This window comes from Arachis stenosperma, chromosome 10 (assembly GCF_014773155.1).
Source record: "Arachis stenosperma cultivar V10309 chromosome 10, arast.V10309.gnm1.PFL2, whole genome shotgun sequence".
NCBI lineage: Eukaryota > Viridiplantae > Streptophyta > Magnoliopsida > Fabales > Fabaceae > Arachis > Arachis stenosperma.
Genome location: NC_080386.1, coordinates 132,347,131 through 132,371,027, shown reverse-complemented (window position 1 = coordinate 132,371,027; position 23,897 = coordinate 132,347,131). Strand labels below are relative to the sequence as shown.

Sequence of the window (23,897 nt, the reverse complement as noted above, 5' to 3'; positions counted from 1 at the left end):
ATTACGGGAATAATGCTTTTAATAAAGAGAAGATTTTTTTCTAGACGACTAAAAAAATATTATAAAAAGAGAAATGCTAAAACTCTAAAACGTAATATTTGGTGCGAAATTCTAAATTGTGAATTTTGGTTCAAGTTAAACCAATTTCATAAAAAGAAAAATGCTATTTGTATACCAAAATTAACCACTAAAATTAGTTATTAATATATTTGTGTATAAATACATGTATGTGTAATTTAATTTATTTTCAATGTGTATTTAGGGTTAAGTACTGTTTTCGTCCCTAAGGTATGGGGTGAAAATCAAAATCGTCCCCAACCTTTTTTTGTTATTAAAATCATCATCAACGTTACAAAACGTTATAAAATTGTCATTTTTCACTTTAATTTTATTTTTTTATACCATATTACCCTTTATTATTAAAAAAAATAATATTAAAAATTAAAACAAACCCCCCCTAAGGGTGTTCAAAACTGATCTAAACCGAACAAAACCGACCAACCGAACCAAACAAACCAAAAACCGAATAAACCGAAAACCGAAAAAAACCGAAAAATTGATATTTTGCTTTTTTGCGGTTCGGTTCGGTTTTCGGTTTTAATAGTGAAAACTCGAACCGAACCGAACCGAACCGGTAACTTAAAAAACCCTAAATATAAAACCCCCCAACCCCAAGTAGCCGCCACTCCCACACTCAGCAACCCTAGTCTCCAGTCTCCACTCCCCAACTCTCTCCACTCTCCCCTCGAGTCTTCGACCATTCCACTGCGCCGAAAACTCCTCCTCCCACACTCCACAGAGCCGTTGTCCTCTCAGCCATTGACGTCGCCAAATAGCACCCTCTCGGTGACCCTTCCTCGTCAGTCTTCACGCTTCCCTCTTCTTGCTTCTCGGTGCGGTCCTTCCTCTTCCGACCTTCCTCATCGCGCTTCCCTCACCTTGGTAGGGCTCTGTCTGTTCCTCACTTCCTCGTCGTCCTCCACGCCCAGTAGCGGCATCTCCTCCAAGCAGCAGGAGCTGGGTCGTCCTCCACGAACATCATTCTTCGTTTCTTCCAGGACTTAAAGAGGAGTCACCAACATTTGATTCCATTCAATTCACCCTTCACAAACCCTAATTTTCAACCAGGTAAGTTCCACCTAGTTTTCTTTTTTTTTTCCTTTCAGCATGCTCTTCTAATATCGAACCCTAGGGTTTATCACACATAGAATTTGACGATTCGATTCATGCTGCGTTGAAGAAATCATGTAATTGGCTTTTAATGTTTTTTCTGTTAAATAATTGTTCGATGGTTGTTTATTATATATCATGCTAATTATGAGTGGGATTATGCCATGTTGATCATTGTATTTTGTGTAGATTGTATGTCAAAGAAAATTTTATGGCTTCAATGGTTATGCACTTATGCCTGTGATTTTGGTAATTTGACCTGAAGCATTAGTTCAAATAATTTAGTTGAAATAAAATGCAGAAATTTACCTTTGTTACTTTTGAAGCAAAAATTTGCTGGAAGTTCTGTGTAATTTGTGAATCTGTGAATTGCATAATTGTGTTTTTATGATTCTGGTTTTAGCTATTTTTGTCTTTGTTTATGTCTCTGAACTTGTGAATTTGTGATGGTATGACATGCCTTGTTTTGTTTGGCTAATTTTTCTTTTTTTTTACCTTTTAAATAGTATTAGCTTCCTAATTTGATTAGTTTTGTTTATTCTAGTTTTAGTTTTGTCTTTGTTTATTCTTTTTTGTTTATCACTGATGGGCAGAGTGAGCATGAAAGATGGCACCAACTCTACCTCGGACTTTTTGATGGAATTCTTGGTAGCAGCTTGACTTGTCAGAGTTGCTCATCCCAGGTATAGAAGGCTTTCAATGCAGTTCTCTTAACTTTACTGTTAATTGTGTGTACACTTTATGTATTGTCATACAGTTTTGATTTGACATTGTTGCATTAAGAGGAGAAAGGTTCCAAGGTAATCGAAATGGCAAAAATAGGAGAAATGTTAGAATTAACTAATTGGTTTTGTACGATTACATGGGATAGATTTGAGAAGCTAAGAAAATACTCAGTTGTAGCTCTATCTAAAATAATGGTACTCCTAACCTTTATTTCCAATGTAAACATTTTCTCGTATATGTCTGAAATTATAATATAATTTCAAACTGTATATTTGTTTGTTTTGCAGATCTCAATTAACTTAAAACAATTTGATTGTTTGCCTCTTTCACCTGTGCTTAATGGTTCCACACTGGTGAGTTTCAAAAATTTGGCACCAATTATATTGTTGTTTTAATTTCAATGTTATTTCTTGGGAAATTGAAATTCTGAAGCAGCTAAGTATTGCTCGATTTCCAAGGGTATGTGTTCCATTTCTTTGATCAAGTAGACATACTTATTCAATGATAGAGTTAGTTTTGGATCTCCTAATTGCTTGAAATGTTTGGATCTCTGGTTGCAGATTTATGCATTTTGTTGAAAAGAGTTCATATAAATAACTTTGGAGAACCTATCAAATTGCAGGTATTTTTAATGTTCAGTGAATCATGATGTTTATGGGTTAGAAGAAATATCCTTTCCTATTGTTTCAATCTGCAGAAATTTACAGGATACAAAAACAAAAAAAAAGCATATAAATGGTCATGAAAGAGTTTGTGTTATGATGATGGATTGATGCTGCACCAGTCTTCCAAATGAATCTACAAGCATTAGATCTCCGACTGCATTGCCTGCAGCTGTGCCAGCTCCTCAGAGCTCCTCGTAGAAACACTGGAAATTTATATTTTATTTTTTGTTGTGTTGACTATTGAATTTTTAAACTTCGTTAATTGTTGTATGTTAATTTCTTTTGTTGTTGAATTTCATTAGATCAAGACTTTGTTAGTTATTGTGAATTTCTGTTTGTTGATTTTAAAGTTATGACTTTGTGAAATAGTATGGTAGTATTTTTTTTTTTGAATTGATTGAAAAACCGAACAAACCGAACCAAATCAAACCGAATTTAATTGGTTTGGTTTGGTTCGGATAGTTTTAGTAAAAAAACCGAACCAAACCGAACCGCATGTTAATTAAATAATTGGATCGGATGACTTTTCTCTAAAAAACCGAACCAAACCGCACCGCGAACACCCCTACCCCCCACCCCTCACCCCACTCCCATAACTCCCTCACCCCTCACCCCAGTCCTCACTCCCATAACTCCCTCACCCCTCAACCTCGTGTAACCCCCTCATCCTACTCTCGTAACCTCCCATCCTCTTCCTCATGCCCCTCTCTTCAAATTCCCAACCCCAATTTCAACTTCAATTTTTCTTCTCGCCGCCGCCATACTTATTCGTTTCTAGGGTTCGCCGTCGCCGCTGCCGTCACGTCGTCATCGAGAGGAGGACTCCGCCGATGCTGCTTCTTCTTCTGTGACTGCCTTTGCTTCTTCTTCTGTGACTATCGTGCTTCTCCTTCTGCTTCTGCTTGAACTTCTGTTTCTTCTTCTGCTTCTTCTTCTGCTTTTGTTTCTTCTTCTGCTTCTGTCTTTGCTTTTTAATTTCTGTTGTTTTGCTATTTTTGGATCTGAAAATTAAAATTGTAGTTGATGATTATTGAATTATTGTTTATTGAAATTGCTGTGATTATTGAAATTGTTATGCTTCTTCTGTCTCTGATTTTTTTGTTGATTTATTTTGTTTTGTGAATGTTGCTGTTAATTTGTTTTGGGACTATTGTTGGTGGTGGAAAAAACAGTGTTACGAGTAATGAATGGCTATGGTGGCAGTGGTGATGGTGGTGAGGAAAGAGAGAGGGAGGAGGTGGAAGGAGATTGGGGAAGAGTGAGAAGAGGAAGGGAATTGGGGAAGAGTGAGAAGAGGAAGGGGAAGAGGGGTGGGTGTCCTCCGGCAGTAGTAATTGCCACGGCGAAGGTGAGAAGAAGAGGGTGATGGTGAAGAGTAAAAGGAAAGGGGATTGGGGGAGGGGTGGGGGGAGAGACCGAAGAGATGCTGGGGAGTGGGTGGGGTTGGGTTTTGCTTTTTTTTTAAATATTATTTTTATTAATAATAAAGGGTAATATGGTAAAAAAAAATTGAAGTGAAAAAGAACGATTTTATAACGTTTTGTAATGTTGAGGATGGTTTTAATAACAAAAAAAGGTCGGGGACGATTTTGATTTTCACCCCAGACCTTAGGGATGAAAACAGTACTTAATCCGTATTTATATTCCAGCATGCATTTTATACTAATGACTGACTTTAGTGACTGATTTTGGTATATACGTAGCATAACACTTTCATAAAATATATTGAACGAATTAATGTGTTGAGGTAAGTACATTGCTATTTTCTTTTATTTTATTGGGCCTACTCTTTCTATTAAAAAAGAAAATAAAAATTAAAAATCTAAAATTCTATTGATCGTTATAATATATATATATATATATATATATATATATATATATATATATATATCTTCCTATGTATATATATTTTATGTATTTGTTAGGGAGAATTAGGGCTGTTTTTATGTATTTTGGGTTATGGATTATATATATATATATATATATATATATATAAAAGTTTATGAACTATTAGTTTTTTTCGTAAGCAAGTAATTTCTTTTTTAAGTGTTGCGCTTTTATACTTTTGCGATTTTTGCTTTATCTTTTCTTCAAGACTCCTAATATATCATATCCTTCCAATTATAATTAGATATATATATATATATATATATATATATATATTTTTTTTTTTTTTATTTTAGAGGTCGTAATACCACACCACCTCTGTCTTACGACTTAAGCGTAAGGCTCTGTGTGGTAGGATATTACACATTAATTATTTGATTATTTAATTGAACAAGTAAATGGTCAAATTTATTCCTGAAATATCACTCGTTTTTCAAATTAGTCTTCAAAAATTTTTGTTAATCAAATTCATCCTTCAAATATTTTAAGTTAATCATATTGGTTCTTCTGTCACTTTTTTTATTGACGGCATCAAAATTTACTAATGTGGCATGTGAAATGACATCACAACACACACCAAAAAGTACTAATTGACTATTAATATGATAAATTTATGTAATTAGATCAAATTAAAATCTAATTCGAGAGAGGATTTTGAGTCATTGGAATTTCTCAATTTTGGATTGATTTGATCTAATTTTATAAACTTATCGCTAATTAGAACTACTAGATGTATATTGTGATATTACTTAACGTGTTACATCAGCAACCTCTAATATCGTTAGCAACGGAAGTGATAGAAGAATTAATATAACTAACTTAAAATTTTTAAATGACAAATTTGATTAAAAAATTTTCAAAAACCAATTTAAAAAACAGGTAATTTTTTAGGGATAAATTTGACCATTTATTTTTAATTGAATTTCATACTTAAATTACTTGGTATTAATTGAATTTTGATATTAAAAAGGAAAATTAAGGAAATAATTTGTTTTGATTATTAATATTATAAAAAAAATTGTAAGTATATCAGTACATTGATATTTCAATAATTTTTAACTGTTGATCTTAATTATAAAAATATATAGTATATATAATTACCGATATACTTAAAAGTTTTCCAATACTATAAACTATCAAGTAATGGCGAGAAGACATTAGCCAAGAGAGAAAAAATGCTAATAATAATGTTGATATATAAAATTCTAAATTTAGCAAAGGAAAAAAAATACAATTTAACATAGAAAAGATAAGTGGAATTTTATATCCAGTTCAAAATATGGACATTGTAAATCTTCTTGTAAAAGTGTCTATAAATATGGAGTGCTCCTAGTTGATTATTAATTCGATTATATATACATATTTCTACTCTTTTAATTAAGATGGCTGGGTTGATGAAGAAGCTCTCTGCTATTTTCTTTAACCTTGCTCTTCTTTTCGTGGTTCTCTCCTTAATACAAGTGGCAGCAGCAAGGGTACCCAATTGGTCATTGGAGCATCATCATCGTCATGGCAGAGCACTGGTAATTAAGTAGTAGTATATGTATAATTATTTTATTAATTAAATTTAATTTTGATATGTTTACAGTCATGTTTATATTTTTTAAAATAATTTATTTTTATTAATTTGTCAACATAAAATAATTAAATATTTGTTTTATACGGTCGCAAATTAAATTTATGTTAATTTAACCAACTTGGGTTGGTCGAGTGGTCAGTTCATTCGTCCGCTTAAGCAAGTGTCAGGGGTTCGAATTCCGCCTTGTGTATGCAGCAACCCATTGGCTAGCGGCAGATCCTTAAATAGAGCTCCGATCCGCAATGGATTAGTTTTTGGCCTGTCGGGTTGGGAGATACCGTGGACAAAAAAAAAAATATTATGTTAATTTGAATATGCTAAAAATGTAGAAGAATAAGAAATTAAAGAAAAATGCAATAATTTTTCTCTTATATATGTGTGTGTGTTCAAGTGATACTAATCTGGTTGATGCTGTGCCTCTCCACCGGCAGTACCAAGATTACCCAGATGACGGCCATTACCATCATCAACCCGGACAAGGACAGGTTCCTTGATTACAGTTGGTACGTGTCTCTTTTGTGGTTAACTGGTCATGGTCTAATATATTTGGGTAAACAATTTAATTAATTTTTTTAATAAAATAATTTAAACAATAAATATTTATATTAAAAGTAATTTATAAATAAGTTATTTTTGTTTAATTTTTTTAATTTTAAAAATATTTATTTTAAAAAAATATGATAAAAAAATTATTAAGAAAGAAGTTATTTTTTTTAATTTTTTCATAAACACTTAAATAACTTTTTAAAAAATTGTAATTTAATTTTAAAAATTGTATCAGACATTAATACTACTACTTTTCATAAATTAAAAACTAAAAAAAAACTTTTAAATTTTATTATGGTTTGTTTAATTATTAGTAATAATTTACGAGTAGTGTGCCTGATAATTATGATGACTACATTAGAATATGGAGTCATATATATTATTTGACCACTACAAAAAAGTAGAACATTTATAATAAAAATTTTGTAATAAATTTAAATTTATTATAAAAAATTATTTTCTTTTAATAAAATTAGTAATTATTATATAATAATAATATTTTGTAGAAATATAACTTGTAGAACTAATCAATGTAGACATTAATATTATTTTATTTTAAAATAATTTTAGTTAAATGAAGTATATTTGAATTATCTATATTTTTACATATTATATAAATGTTGACTTCTTCAGTAAAGTAATTAATATATCAATTAATTAAAAAATATTTTGAAAAATTATGTATATAATTTATATTAAAAAAAATTATTATAAAATAAATATTGTGCTTTTGTAACTAAAAAAATAAAATATTATAAAATCAAGTTATATTTTGTAACAAAATTTTATGATACGAAAAAATATATTGTCACAAAAAATATTTTAAAAATCAAAATGTTATCATTTTTTAATGAATTTTGATTTTTGTATTAAAAAAATATTATTTTAAGTTGTAACAATTTTATTTTTTATTTTTTGTAACTAAATATACTGTAATAGTCTTTTTTTTTTTTGGTTACAAATTCTTTTTATTTCAAAATTCTAATTTTTTATAATAATTTTTTTATTACAGATATTATTATTATTATTATTATTTTTGTAGTGGACAGTTGGAACTTTGGATGATTATGTTACAGATATCAATTGATGGATAAAGCTCAAAAGGCGGAAGGGTCATAAGATCTTATCTTATTAAGATGCTATAAGTGTGATATAAAGATTTTACGTTGTTTTTGTTTATCTTTTTTGTACTTTATTTTGTTAGTTGTTCTTTTTTTCTCCGCATATTTTGATGTGTTGAAATTTATATTCTTTAAATAAAAAATAATGAATACTGTATTTTAGATTTAATTATTCTGCGAATTCTTATAATTTTCTAAATATATATAATTTAAAAGATTTTAATTGGATGCTTACAATTATTTTGAAGTATATATATAATTTGTTCTTGTGGTTGAGCATGAACTCAATGATCGTACCCCAAATAAAAAAGAAAAAAAGAAAAGCTAAATTAACATTTAAATACAACTAAAGTTTATGTGTGTGATGAATTATAAGTCCTTATATAAACATGTGAGAATTCATGTTTTTTTACAACAAAACCACAAATATTAACGGTTTATTTGCGACGATTTTCAAAATCATCGCAACTTATTGATTTTGCGACCATTGCTATTGCGATTTAACTCATGAAAAAACTTTTAAAATTAAAAGCCGACTTTCGAAATCGAAGCAATTATGTAGATCAGGAAGAAAGCCTATTTAGAGAAAAAAATTCAATCATAGAAGATATCATACGAGCTAGAGTTTCTAAAAATTTTAAAAGTTCTGACATGAATTTTTATAATGGAACGACCGATTCAAGACATCACCCAGGGACGGAGCTAACCTCAATATGAGGGAGGGGCCAAAAAATAAATTTTATATTTAAAATAAAATAAAATAAAACATTTAGGGGGGGTTAAATTAAATTTTATGCATAATTTATAGAGAAAAATTAAAGGTTGGGGGAGGCCATTGCCCCCCTTACCTTCTATGTGGCTCCGCCTTTGATCACCTACATAATTTCAAAAATCGGATGTACAAGGTCGATTCGTTTGATGCAACGAGTTGCAGAATCTTTCCGATAATATTAACCAAAGCAGTGATAAAATAATTTGATAGTTTACCACATAAATCAGCATCTTTTTTAATGCAACAACGAGGAGTTGTGGCGGTCATACGCCACTACTGACTCCATATGAACCATTGCATACGCAAGTTGACTAGGGAAAAAGACTTGCTGAAAGCTTCAATTCTACCATACAATACATACTGAAGTCTCATTAGTAAACAATATAGAAATTTAGAACCAACCAAAATGTAGAAATTTAACAAAAAAAAAAACAATTTATTAACGTAGAAAAGTGTAGTTCTATGTCCATTCAAAATATGGACACTATAAATATCGAGTGTCCTTTGTTAGTTATTAATTCGATTATACATTTCTACATCTTTATGATGATGGCTCAGTTGATTAAGAAGCTCTGTCCTATCATAACCTTCAACATTGCGCTTCAACCTTGTACATAATTAATATATTGATTAAGTTTAATTTTGATATATTTACGGTATAAAAAAATATTTTATACTTATTACAGCTATTCAATCAGATTTATACGTTTTAAGATAAATTATTTTTATTAATTTAACAATATAAAATAATTAAATGTTTGCGTAAAAAATTGTTTACATTGTCGACACATACAAATTAACTTTATATTAATTTTAAAGGGTTTAATTTTGATACATTAACCGTGTAAAACATTTTATAAAGTGCAAGCACATGTGTTCTTTTATATTATCATTTATTTTTACTATATTCATTTTTTATGATTATTTATTTTTACTGATATGATATTACATAATTTGATATACGTATAAAATTATTTTATACTGACCATACATCAATATTAAATTCTAATTTTTATTTGTTAAAAGTGTAAAAAAAATAAGAAATTAAAGAAAATACAATAATTTTTTTCTTATATATATATGTGTGTGCGCGCGCGTAACTTTGTATAGTAGGTGGTGATTGTGGTGACGACCCAGCAGGAGGCAATTATCATTGTCATCCTGGACGCGGCCGTTAGTTTCAGTTGGTAAGTATCACTTTAGTGGTTACAGATCCTCTTTTTTGAGATTTCGGTAAAATATATATAATGTATTTTTATTATGGTTTGTTTAATTATTAGTAATAATTTATGAGTAGTGTGCCTGATACAATATAATATGATGACTACTTCAGAATCTGGAGTCATATATGTTTGAGAGTTGGAACTTGGATGATTATATTACAGATATCAACTGATGGATAAAGCTCAAAAGGTGGAAGGATCATAAGGAATCTTAAGATGCTATAAGTGTGATATTAAGATTTTAATTAAGTTGTTTCTATTTATCTTTTTTTGTTCTTTTGTTAGTTATTGTTTTTCTTTTCCTCCGCACACTTCGGATGTGCTGAAATTTATATTCTTAAAAAAAAAATAAGAATTTCGCTAAGAAGTTAATAGAATATTTATACAATGTGTATAATAGGCTATTTATTTGACTCAATATGAGTTAAAAAATGAACATACAAGATAGAATACTACTTATTTCTCAAACACAATACACACATATTATCTAGAATAACCATCTGAGTATTAGGGATAATAAAATATCTTACTGAATCAAACATTTCTAAACCCGCATTATACATGTTGTACAGATATTTTATTGGCTCCCTATACTTCCTTAAAAAATAAGTAGTTTATTTTAAGTTAAATTATTCTGTCTATTTTTATAACTTTATTAAATTTGTAAAAAAAATTTATATATAATTTAAAAGTTTATAATTGAATCTTTATATTATTTTAATATAAAAAATGTTAGAGTTAATAAAATAATTTTTCTCTAAATTAAAGATACCCACACTTTAAGAGCTAAATTCCTAAATCTATAAGTCTTCTCATTTTTAGAAGTTTTTGTAAATTTTAACTTTGGCTTAAAAATAATCTAATTTCAAGGTTTATAAAGATGTAAGGAAGCAATTGAAAACTCTTAAAATATAAAAATTTAATTACAAATTTGATAAAATTATAGAAATATAGAATAATTTAATCTTTATTTTATGCTTCTCATGGTTTAATAACTATGTACTATGCAATCTCTTGTAAGCCTATGTTCGAATTGGAAGTTGATAATATTAGAAACATTTTAATTAATTTTTATTTCTTTTTATTTATTTTTACTCTAAGTATAATAGAGTAGATACAAATTAAACATCAACTTATATGAACATTTTTCATTACTCATTGCCCTGTTATTAAGGAAAGGGGTGTGCATCACAACTACTCTAATCTTTGTTCTTGTGGTTGAGCATGAACTCAATGATCTTACCCCAAATAAAAAAGGAAAAAAGAAAAGCTAAATTAACATTTAAATACAACTAAAGTTTATGTGTGTGATGAATTATAAGTCCTTAAAGTAATGTATATCATATTTTATTCCTACCACACATGTGAGAATTCATGTTTTTTTACAACAACTATTACAACAAAACCAGCAAACATTAACGTCTTATTTGCGACGGTTTTCAAAACAATCGCAATTTATTATTTTGCGACGGTTGCTATTGCGATTTAACTCATCATCTCATACCTTGTGAATAAGGAGATGCACATCATGCTCTGGTTCTATAATCATTATATAACGACCTAATTATAAATTTAGTAAAACTATAAAATCTAATAAAATAATTAAACTTTTTTTTTTATTCCTAGCTCGCTCACATCTATACATGAGAATACATGTTTTTCACAACCACCATCCATTGAAACAAAATAACTAACTAGCGTTGGTTTATTTGCGACGGTTTCCAAGATCATCGCAATTTATTGGCTTTGTGATTATTGCGATTTAACTCATCATATCATATCTTGTGAATAAGAAGATGCACACCATGCCCTGGTTCTATAATCATTCTATAAGCAGGAGCATGCTTGTAGCTAGGAGATAGAGAGAATCTAAACCTAGAGACAATTAGGGCAAGAACAACCTTCAATTGAACCATTGCAAAGTTTTTCCCCACACACAAGCGAGGACCCACTCCAAAAGGCACATATGCTTGTGGATACTTGCAAGCCTTAGAGACACCATCTTTGAATCTTTCAGGTTCAAACTCATTTGCATTTGCTCCCCAAATTTCAGGATCCCTATGTATAGTTGGAATTAGGGTCCATAAAACAACACCTTTGGGAACAAGTAGTTTTCCAATTTGGGTATCTTTATAGACCTCTCTTGAAACAAATGCTCCTGGTGGGTATAGGCGTAGCACTTCATGTATCACCATAGTTAACTACAAAATAATTTATTTCAGAAAAGTTTTTAGAGTATTATTTTTTATATTTTTGATAAATAAATTTATTTAAAATTAAAATCTGCATAAGTGAATTGGAGTTGATTGACGAAATAATACTGATATTTTTTTAGAGACATGATATTACATTGATGAAAAACCAATAAAATTTTATTGCTCATCTAGTTATATTGATGAAATAATTAAAAATAATATAAAATTCTAACTAAACTAAGACTAGCACAGGAGGAACAAATTTCACTTTTAATTTCGAATTATTCTTTATGAAATATGATTTTACAAATATTTATGTGTTTTGTAAGACCTAAAATAAAATTGAAATTAGATATAGCGTTAGAGATGCTCTAAATACTACTTTAAATTTTAAATAACATTAAATAAACTAAAAGTTAGTTTTTCTAAAAATGTTTTCTATTTTATTATTTTTAATAAATAAATTTTTAATTATATATGTAATATTGAAATGTAATCAGATAATTGAATAAGCTATATCATAGATCAAACTATATATAAGGCTTAATATAAGCCAACAAACCACAAACCATAACTAACAAAATACTCATGATTTTCGGTTTGTTCTTGCTTTGAAATTGAAATCGGTTTTCAGAGTAACAGTTATATGAGAATGAAAAAATAAATTTTAACCGTTAAATTTTGTTTGAATATCAATGATTAAAATCAAAAGTCATGTAATGTAACTTTTTGTGTACTTTTAATTTTAATAATCTTATGTGTTTATAAGGATTAAATTTGTTAGTATAATTTTCATTAACATTTTTTCCAATGCAAGATTTTAAAAATAGAATTGGACTAGACAATTCATCAACAGAGTTAAGTAAAAAATAATCACTTGACCGGTTCGACTTATTGGTTCGATTTAGTACAAAAATTGGTAATTTAATTAAACCAATTTATTTTTTATTAAAAAATTAATTTAAAAATTATTATTCTAAACATACATTTTTTACAATATTCATCAATTCCAATTAAACTTTTAACTTTTTAGTTTCAACAATTAAATAATCGATTTTTGATTTTGAAAACCTTACTTCTGTATATGTATATATACATACATACATACGCATACAGATACAAATACAAATACAAATATAAATACAGAATCATACCGTTTTCAAGAGAGGAAGAGAATCAACATTTGGGATGCCATTAGGGAAAACTTGAGCAACCTCTTTTCTTACACGATCTTGCCACTCTGGATAAGTAGCAAGAAGCATCAAAGACCAAGAAGCAGTTATTGCAACGGTTTCATGGCCAGCAAAGTATATGTTCTTGCAATTATCCACAATGAATTGCTTGGCAAAATCTTTAGGTAGACTTGTTGAATCATCATCACTCATAGCTGCTTCCAATAATAAATGCATTAGATCTTTCTTTGAAGAAGGTTTCTCTGAGCATTCTTGCTTTCGTTCCTCCACTAACTCCCAGATTAGTGACTCTACCTCCTCCTCCATAATCTTAATCTCATTTTCCTTCCCTCCCCATATATTGTTTAGAGTATCCCTTCAAGACAAATTATATATTAATCAATTTTAGAATGTAACAAAACAAAAACGATTCAATTATTTAGCCGATTTTTCGTGATTGACAACTTTTCTAACCAACCTGAGTTGATTAGGAGAGTCGTCTATTAATAATTTAATACTGATAGCTAAATGGCAAAATTTATATTCGAATTTTTTCTGAATGTGAAACATTTAAAAAATGTTTAACATGATTATCTAAGCTGAAAAATCTATATTTGAGTTTTATAGATGGGTTTGGCCGTCGCTAATATTAATTAATATTTTCGATTCAATTAATATTACAGACAGATTTAAATAATCCATGATAGTAAATATGTTTATAGTGAAAATTATTGAGTTATTAACATTCATATTGTAAATTCTTTTAAGCTTAAATCGAAAATGTGTTGACACCCATATGCAATAATTCATATCAGAAAAAACTGTCACTATATAACAAAATTTATGATTACTTCTAATTACTTTAAAGGTGCATATACATATGATATGATTCATTTTCTTTATATTTTTATATACTTTAAAAATATCCTATTTATTTTAAATAATGACCAAAAATTTAAATGTAGAGATACATTAATTAAATAAAAAACCTAATATATTTGAAGAATGTTGAGTTTGACATACCGTAAACCTTTGATTCCAAAAAGGAAGGTACCATGTTTGGACATCTTCTTTTGCATTAGCCTAAGCTTAGAGAAAACTTCAATTCCTTTGGAATATGAATGTCCAAAACAAACTCTTGAAATAACATCAGCTGCTAAGCTCCTCAAATCTTCATCAACTTCAACTTCAACTGTGCCATTGCCATCATCATCATCACTACCTAATTTGGCCTCAATGGCTTTGTCCCATTTTGTTAATAATGGTTGCGTTGACTCTATCATTAGGTCCACCATACCCTACCATGATCATGAGTTACATGCATGCACACTACTTTAGATTCAGCATCAGAACATTTTATTTTCATACAACTATGTATTAAGGGTATTATTGGTTCAGTTTGATTCGGTTTTGGATCAAAATAAGTCGAACCGATTTGTTTGGTTTTTAAAGAGTACTAATTAATCGATTTGTTGTCTGTGCAATAACCGAACCGAACCAAAAGTAATTTGGTTTGGTCAATTTTTTTTTTATTTTTAAATCCAAACTAACAGGAAATTAATTCGAGTAGAATGATGTTCAAAACAATCAATAAAATGCAATAACATTATATTCAAATTCAACAAAATTTCAAATCATTTCAACAACTAAATATAAAACAAACACATTTGTTAAATTTAAAATTTTATTTCAATGCATTATTAAGCCACTTCTTTGGTTCGGTTTGATTTGGTTCGATTTTTGCGAAACCAATCGAAAACCGAACCAAATCGATCAGTTTAATTCAGAAAAAAACCAAAAAAACCACTTCTTCGGTTTTATATTCGGTTGTTGAAAATTTTGACTCGGTTTTACGTTACCCCTACTATGTATCATGAGCTTATATCATATGCTATTAGTTTTTACCCGAAAATAGTTATAGATGTGTATTTTCTTACCAACTTATGCTTTTAGAATAAATAATTTCATAACAAAACATCAGAACTTCTATAAGTAAAAAATTTAGGATTTGACTATGATTGACAATAAAAAAAAGTTTTAACATATAAAAAAATGAAAAAATTATATAAAATTCACATAAATAAAAAATAAAGTACAAAAGAAATTAATTTCATATTCTATATCACAGAATTATACAATGATACCTTAACTTTTTCCATGTAGAACTCAGGAGCAATAAGTTTTCTCTGATGGGACCAACTAATTCCATTAGCTCTGAGAATGCCATTTCCAAGAAGGGATGCAAGGTTGTTTGTTATATGAGAAGGCTTACCCAAATCCAGAGTCATTAACTTGTTCATTTCTGATATTAATTCTGGACTATTCATATACAAGTTTTGTTTTATCCCTGTTGAGTAAGTGTACAATAGACCTACAAATTCATGGTAAAATTAATGTTGCATGAGTCTGAATATTTATATTATAATTCAAGATATCATACTAATTAAATCATCAGGTATCCTTTTTAAAAAATATGAACACATGATAAAGTTTGATAGATGTATATATATTTTTAATAGAGAAAACCAAAAAAATTTCCAAGTTATTAAATTGTTGACAAAAATATCTTTCAAAATTTGTTTACGATAAAAAAAATATTTTAATATACAATAAAAGTATTCACTGGTCAAATATATATTATTAAAATTTTATAAAGGTGAATTTTGATATAATTCTTAACAAACATATATAATTAAAAAAGTAAGATGTTTTACTTGTAAAATTTAATATTTTAAAAATTTAATTTTAGTTATATTTTGCATGGATTTTTTACATAAATATCTAAATATTCTCATAAAATTTTATATTAAATGTATAAATAGTTTGTTAAATATAAAAATTATTTATCATTTATAAAAGAGTTGTTTTTTGTTAATTTTTATTGTACTTAAAAAATATTTTTAACACATTTTTTTTAAATAAATTATTTCTGGAAAAAATTTAATAATTCAAAAATAATTTTTATAATTTAGTCATTTCTTTGAGTAGAGGTGTTTGCGATGCAGAACCGAACACTAATTTTACTTGTAGTGCGGTTTGGATTGAATTTACAGTTTTGCAAATTAAAAAAATTTTAAATATATATAACAAATTTTAACATCAAATTTTAAAAGATAAAAAATGACATAACAAATTTCAACAATGTTTTGAAAAATCAATAATAACAAAAATTATTATTATTATTATACGATAGTTGCTAAGCTTTTTTCACTATTTCCCATAAAATAAATAGTCAATTATATTTTATGATGTATAATATTATATCAAAAATCTATTGTGTACTGCATATTTTAAACCCAGTATCGCTCAAGATAATAATAATAATAATAATAATAATAATAATAATAATAATAATAGATCACTAAATTAATAATTAAGTAGTTAAAATTTTCAAATTAAAACTAATTGATTAAATATATCAATTAGGTAATATAATTAAAAAAAGAGGTTATATACAAAGTTTGAGGAGGCCCTCCAAATCCTAAGAAAGATCTTTCAGTTTACAACCCCAATTTGATTTGTATCGATTTTTAATATATAGTTTGACCATATTTAATCAAATTAATTCGTTGAAATGATAACACACTAATCCAGATCTATTTACCATGTATAGAAATTAGTATATTATAATTAATTATACTGAAAAAAAAATGAAAAAAAATTGATACCGTATTGTTTTCTCCAGATTTCAAAATAGGGGAAGAGAGATTCAGTGAAGTCATGAGTGTGATCACTACTATGAACAACTTTGGCTTGTGATGCAGTGTTGATTCTGTGCATTTCAAGCAGATTCCCATGAAGAAATGAAGGTGGTGGCCCACTTATACCTTGCAATCTTAGCTTCCTTCTAACCCTTTGAGACTTTACCCACTCAATTCCATACACAAAAACCACCCACATCACCATTCCAACCATGCCAATGAAACAAACCAACATCACTACCTCCATTTTTTTCTTTCTTCAATCTCACTTTTCTCTCTTGGTGTGTGTGTGATTGTGTTTGCTCTTCAATTTGTTATTAGTTTCAATGTATTCTATTTATACAAGATTATAAGCAAAAATGTATAATATTAATTGTGGAGTAAATGGTCAAATTATTTATTGAAATATCATTTATTTTTTAAATTTGTCTACAAAATTTTTTTTTATTAAATTTATTTTTTAAAAATTTTAAATTAGTTATGTTAGTCTATGAAATACGAATTTTCTCGTGGTGCCAGTGTATCTGTGTCGGACGCGAATCCAACGCCGACACGCCATGGATACTTCAAACGAGCGTATTAGCGGCATGTCTTCTTGCGGTGCAGAATTTTGGTGGAATGGTCACGAATTCGAACGAATCTGACCCGATTCAGATGTTTATGAGACGGATCTTTCTGTTGGACTGCAAATCTTCAATTGATTTTGTGATTTTATGGCCCGATTAACCAATTTTTTCTTTTTAATTTTAAAATATTCTGTTAGCGAGATGGCAATAGTAGATTAAAATTTTTTACTTTTTTAATAATTACATAATTTTAAGGCTTTTTTATGCAATTATATTTACTCTTATATTTACAATATGATATTTTATTAATTTAATATATTATTTAAATTTTAATTCATAACGTATCCTAAACGTGTCGTATCCAATGTAAAAAAACGTGTCGTCGTATCCGTGTCGTATCGGTACTTCCTAGATGTTAGTTCTTTAGTTATTTTTATTATTAACAGTGTTAAAGTTTGTTGATGTGATAAGTTAAGTAACATCACAACACACACTTAGTAATCCTAATTGACTATTAACATGATTAATTTAAAAAATTAGATTAAATCAATATCTCAAGTTCTCTCTTTAACTAAGTTTTGATTTGATCTAATTTTATAAATTTAGTATGTTAGTAGTCAATTAAGATTCTAAAATATGTTGTGGTATCATTTAACGTATCATATTAATAAATTTTAACACCATCAATAAAAAAAATGACAAAAAAAATAACTCGATTAATTTAAAATTTTTAAAGACAAATTTAAATTTGAGAACCAAATTGAAAAATAAGTGTTAATTTGATAACTTACTCATTAATTATGTGTTGAAAATTAAAAATAGAGATGTTAGAATAACTTCAATGGAATACTTCTTGAGTATTAGTTTGAAGTAACTGAATTGACTTGAAATCAAAACATATTCGATATCATTTTAAAAATGATATTAATACGAGTGAGGAAATAACGTATTATTTAAAAAAAATGAGTAAAATATTATCATATATATATATATATATTTATTAAATAAATATTGTAACTTTGTTATATAAAATTGCTAAATTGAAAGAAAATTAAGTATCGAAGTGACGCATTTTATATTGAGTTTTAAATTAATTTTTAATAATATATAATCTCACAGATACTTATGTAGTATTATATGAGACTCAGAATAAAATGAAATTAAAAATATGTATTAAAAATACTTTTATGTTAGAATAAAACTTATTATTTTTAGTTAATATTTGATTAATTTTAAATATTAAAAACTAAATTTTAAAATTTTTAATAATATAAAAACAAGACATTATTCAAGATATTAACTTCATTCCCTGACATTTCTTATCTGAAAAACATGCATGTGATAGGTAATCCTTTTGTGATGAGTCAATGCAATTGAAAAAAACAAAATGCATTAATAGCAAAGATACAAATTCAAGAAAATGCATTAATTTACCATCTGTAAGATAACGATTGGTGGAGAAACAGAGACGAAAAAGCTGAGACTGAGAGACAAAGACTAAGAGATAGAGATTAAAATAAATTTCAGTATTTTATTTGGTAAAAAGTAGGAGACAGAAATTAAAACAAGAATAAAATTTTAATTTAATTTGTACAAAAGATAAAATTAAAATTAATTAATTGAAATAAAGGTATTTTAGGTATAAAATATTATTAAAGTTTTAGTCTCTATCTCTAAAAATTTAGTTTCCTGTGTCTCAACTTTTTAGAGATACTGAAATATTAAAATTTTAGGAATAAATATAAAAATTTTTGTACCAATCTCTAAATCAACAAATATGATACTGAATCCCAGTCTCTCAATCTCTGTCTCGATACCTTAAAACAAACACTACCGAATAATGTATGTCTCCAAAAAAAAGGAAAATATATAGTCGTCAACTTTGTTTTTTGTTTGTATTGTTAGCTTACAGGATATAGTCAACATACGTCTTATGATTTATAAGTACATATTAAAATTCAGATTTAGTTAGTTTATGTTATGAATACATATAATAAGATGATTATTAATAACATTTTTTAAATATTTTTAATAATACAAAATATATAAATATATTAAAAAATTATTTTTTATATTTTAATAAAAATTTTAATTTATAATGTGAATATATATTCTTAAAATACAAGTTAATTAAATTTTTAAAATTATTATCAGTGGTCATTTAATTTTTAATTATTATTACTTAAATAAAAGTATAATAATTATATTAAAAATTTGAATTTTATAATTTTTTATAAAACTTTTTCAATTGATAGATAACCACAAAAAACTTTGATCATACGCTTTAGCTAAACCCTTGTTTATATTGCTATGCACATGGTTACAAAAATATTAATAGCATTTTAATTTGACATATCTAAAATTATTTTCATGTGTTAGTTTTATAATATCCGTCTCATTTGCATTTTCAAAAATTTGAAATATTTGTTCTATTTATAATATTTAGATAATATTATGTTGTTTAATTTGTCCGAATTTACTCCAATAATAATGTAATATAGAGGAAAAGAATGTTATTAATTTTTTAATTATTGGTAATTTTTGTTTTGGGCTAAATATTTTGAAATGGAGAGAAAATTTTGGAGTATATACATGGAGTATGTACGTATTATATTTAATGCTTGAAAAAATGTTAAAATTTTTTTTTCTTTGGGTTGAAAATTTTCTTCTAGAAATGTACTAATGACACTTATATTTACAAGACCAATTTAAAATATGGTCATTCATCTTTGACCAAATACAATGCAATGCGCATTTTAGTGGTAGATAATTTAATAGGAATTTAATATATATTGTTTCAATAAAGAACAAAAAAAAATTTAATTGCATTTATTAACAATGGATAAGGATGGAATAATAACATATGATTCTAATAATGAAATAGTATATACTTAACAATTATTCTTTCCAGAGGGATTTATTATACGAATTTAATATTTATATTTATAAAATAATAAAACCAATAATAAAAATTCAGAAAACAATTAAATTTGATGCAAATAGTAAATAATAATAATAATAATAATAATTTATTGACTAACAATAAATTTTTTATCGAATTAAGAGATAGCATAATATATAGGAATTTGTATGTTTTGAACTTCTGAGCTATCCTCGTTCTTATCGTATCACTTTGGTAAGGTTAAAATTCTCACAAGATATTAATTCTATCAAGTGAAATTTTCTATGAAGAGATTTAGGTCCTGAATAAACAGTTTAGTTAGTTTTATTTAAATTTAAATAATAAATATTTATATTAAAAATAATTTTAAATAAATTATTTTATGTTTGATTTTTAATTTTAAAAATATATATTTAAAAAAATATAATAAAAAAACTTTTATTGTGAGAGAAATTATTTTTTTATTTTTTTACAAAGACTTAAATAATTTTTTAAAAAGTTATAATTTAATTTTAAAAATTACATCAGATATTAATATTATGTTTTTTTTCATAAGTTAAAAATTAAAAAAAGAGTTACTTATTAACTTATTTAAACAGACCTTTAATATTTATTTTTTAGATTTAGTTAATATGTGTATTAACTATATATATATATATATATATATATATATATATATATAGTTAATAAAAATCTTATTTGAATAAATACATAATAAATAAATATATGAAAATTTTAAATTTTATATATTTTATAATTTTTTAATTGATAAATTTAATATATGTCGTTAGAGACATGTCAACTAATTTTTTTTAATTTCTAAATAAAAGTTTAGCTAACATGTAGATTTATGTTAAAAAGATTACTAATAAACTTTTTTATATTATTTCAATAAATATATAATAAATTGATTGGAAAGGGAGTCATGGATCCTATGGTAAAGTTGACTGAGTTGGGTGAAATGGTTGTCTGAATAGCAGAACTGCTAAGAATTATATCATTTTGATGTAGAAAGGAAAATAAATGTAGAAAGGAACGTGTAAATAGCAACTGCAGCAGTGTGAAGTCAGCATAAACAGTTCTGTTAGAATACCTATAAACATTGGATTCTATGCTACTTATTCGATGAAGGACTTGAAAGATTGTTAATAATTACTCAAGTTGATCCTCCCGACTAATTTGTTTATGCCAATGTGGAGGGTTAAGTTTAAGACTAAGGTCCATGGATATGCAGCTGAAACTAACCGGTGAGGAGATGGAAAATGCTTTGAATTATTTATGAGAATTTGACTGTGGCATATATATAATTTGATTTATACGAGTGATAGAACACCTTTTCATGTTATAAAGAACCTTGGAATATGTTTATATTGCATTGTGGTGCTGTTCTAAAATTATATCGAATATCTAGGAAGAGGCTAAAAATCAATTTCACAATAAAAAGAGAGTAGAATAAAGTTTACATAAAATTATGAAAAGAAAATTTGGGGACTCAGCCTCTAGAGATTATTGATAGGGGAAGAAATGTTTGGGTTAACAAAGTTATTCTGGAAATCAATACTAACATTTTATTATTATTATTATTATTATTATGGGAAGTAGTATGTGAAGTAGTAGCAACTGCAACACACTTTGCACAAAACCATCAGACTCAAATGTAAAATGGTAAAACTAATTAGATTAGAGGTATTTATGAGGCTTATATCAATGAATAGGAGGGATTAATTTAACAATACTGGATAATCAATATAGTATTAAAGATAGATGGCATTATCAAAGATTGTTACTGCAGCATCACGATATCAAGTTCAGTTAACTATCAGTGGGATCCAAAGTTGTCAAAATAGGGCAAAAAGGCGACGGTTCAAGAGCAAGGCATGCTTGGCAATGCGGACTAATGGTGCAGCGGCTTGTGATCCCTCCACTGTTGGGAGCCCAAAGTTTTCGCTGCTCTGTGAAGCCAGCCTGGCGCAGTGCCCCTGAGTCTAAGAGCCAGGACACTTGAGCTTTCGTCCAGGTGCCATGACTCAACTCTCAACTTGGAGTGGGCAAGCCAGCATGGTGCAGCCACCACCCAACCAAGCGTAGCCAGAACCGTGTTCCGTCACCTTAGTGCCCCCACTCGGGTTACAAGTTAGCGCAACCCAACTCGGCAATTTGACTCTCCTGTCAGAATTCCTATAAGCATTGGGTTCTGTGCTGCGTTAGTCGAGGTGGGACTTCAAAGGTTACTAGTATTGCTTGTGTTGATCCTCCTTAACTAATTTGTTTATGCAAATCTGTACGAGATTAAGTATTAGTTTATTAAAAAATACTGAATACAGAAAAATCAAATTAAGTTCATACACTTTAATCCAAATAAAAGTTTATTAAATTGATATGGGTTTAATCCATATACTATAAAGTATAAACTTGTTATGGTTATGGATTGAAAATTTTGAATTTTTTATTTAGTTTTTCATAATAATTTACTACTAAATATAAGGAGTAATTATGTATTAACTCATAGCTCATATTTATTTATTTAAGGAATAATAGACTAAAGGCTAGTCATAGAATAATTAAATCAACAATTGTATTATGCAAAAATAATGTTGTATTTCTTTTTTAGAAAAATAAATTATGATATAAGAGATAAATATTTTATTTTTTCCCACTTCTTATCAATCACTCTTAATGATAAAAGTGAAACCTCTATAAAAGAGGTATACTCAAGAGTGAAGCATATAACATTTAGCTAATAGGTTTTGAAAAAATAAAAAGTACAGTACTCTTTATACTCTCAAATTTTAATGTTAATTTTAAATATTAAATTTTAAAATTTTAAATTTTGAATCTTAAATTTTAAGATCTAAGTATGAATCATTAATATAAAATATAACAAATAAAAAACTAATATTTGTTTAATTAACAAAAGGAGTGCAACATTCTAAAAAAAAGTAATTTTTGAATTTGAGTTTTAGCATAGTGCAACATTCTAAAAAAAAAAAAGTAATTTTTGAATTTGAGTTTTAGCATCTAAGTTATATTTAAGAATTTGTTATTGATGAATGAATTATTTCATACATTAAAATAAAATTTGAATTTCTGACACTTAGATTAAATAGAGTAATGAACTAAGGAAAAGTATAAAGTATCAATATATTATTTGTCAACTTATTGCCAACAATAGTTAATTATTATATTTTAAATACATGTATAATGAAACACATCCAAAAAATTACATATATAAAACACTTTTATTAGACATAGCCATAAAAAAAAAAATATTTTTATTATACACATCTATAAAGACACTTCCATTAAACATGATCATAAATAAAAGTTGACAAAAATTGACAAAAATACTGTTAGTAACGTAATAGAATTGATGAACTAATTACTAGAGCAACTCGAATTAGTTAGGATTATTACATACATTTTTTTATTATTTTTCACTATATCTCTCTATAAGACAGTAAAGAAGGTTGCATACATTTTACATAATTCAAAACAATTCAACCCAAGTTAGTTGTTTGTTTTTTGTTTTCTTAAATTAAAAAGGCCCAAAACCTATCAACTTAGTAGTATTCAAGCCCAATTCTTTTTTTTTCAAATAAAAAATGAAACCCAAATCCAATCGTAACTGTGTAGCCCAAATCCCAACACACTGATACATGTTCGAGAATTGAG

General features: G+C 27.1%; 1 protein-coding gene and 2 long non-coding RNA genes across 3 annotated transcripts; 2 read left to right on the top strand and 1 right to left on the bottom strand.

Moving 5' to 3' along the window:
• Positions 1–697: 697 nt before the first annotated feature.
• On the top strand, positions 698–2,889 carry LOC130954957 (uncharacterized). The gene is made up of 4 exons (XR_009076525.1): positions 698–1,128; positions 1,764–1,853; positions 2,184–2,249; positions 2,457–2,889. It is a non-coding gene; the product is annotated as an uncharacterized LOC130954957 (long non-coding RNA).
• A 2,828-nt stretch (positions 2,890–5,717) lies between these two features.
• Positions 5,718–7,856, top strand: LOC130954043 (uncharacterized). Its single transcript, XR_009076158.1, has 3 exons — positions 5,718–5,971; positions 6,459–6,530; positions 7,616–7,856. It is a non-coding gene; the product is annotated as an uncharacterized LOC130954043 (long non-coding RNA).
• Positions 7,857–11,316: 3,460 nt separating this feature from the next.
• Positions 11,317–17,049, bottom strand: LOC130954148 (cytochrome P450 714A1-like). The gene is made up of 5 exons (XM_057880884.1): positions 16,725–17,049; positions 15,201–15,427; positions 14,080–14,354; positions 13,039–13,432; positions 11,317–11,890 (listed from the first exon to the last, which is right to left on the bottom strand). The coding sequence occupies exons 1-5, from the start codon at positions 17,002–17,004 to the stop codon at positions 11,465–11,467; spliced, it is 1,602 nt and encodes a 533-aa protein (XP_057736867.1). The 5' UTR covers positions 17,005–17,049; the 3' UTR covers positions 11,317–11,464.
• Positions 17,050–23,897: the final 6,848 nt, after the last annotated feature.

What these genes read in the sequence shown, in the direction of transcription:
- LOC130954148 (XM_057880884.1), bottom strand. Translation starts at nt 17,004, where the DNA reads ATGGAGGTAGTGATGTTGGTTTGTTTCATTGGCATGGTTGGAATGGTG. An exon ending in AATCTGGAGAAAACAATACG is followed by an intron (nt 15,428 to 16,724) that starts GTATCAATTTTT and finishes ATGAATTTGTAG; the next exon opens with GTCTATTGTACACTTACTCA. An exon ending in TTTGGAATCAAAGGTTTACG is followed by an intron (nt 13,433 to 14,079) that starts GTATGTCAAACT and finishes TTTGTCTTGAAG; the next exon opens with GGATACTCTAAACAATATAT.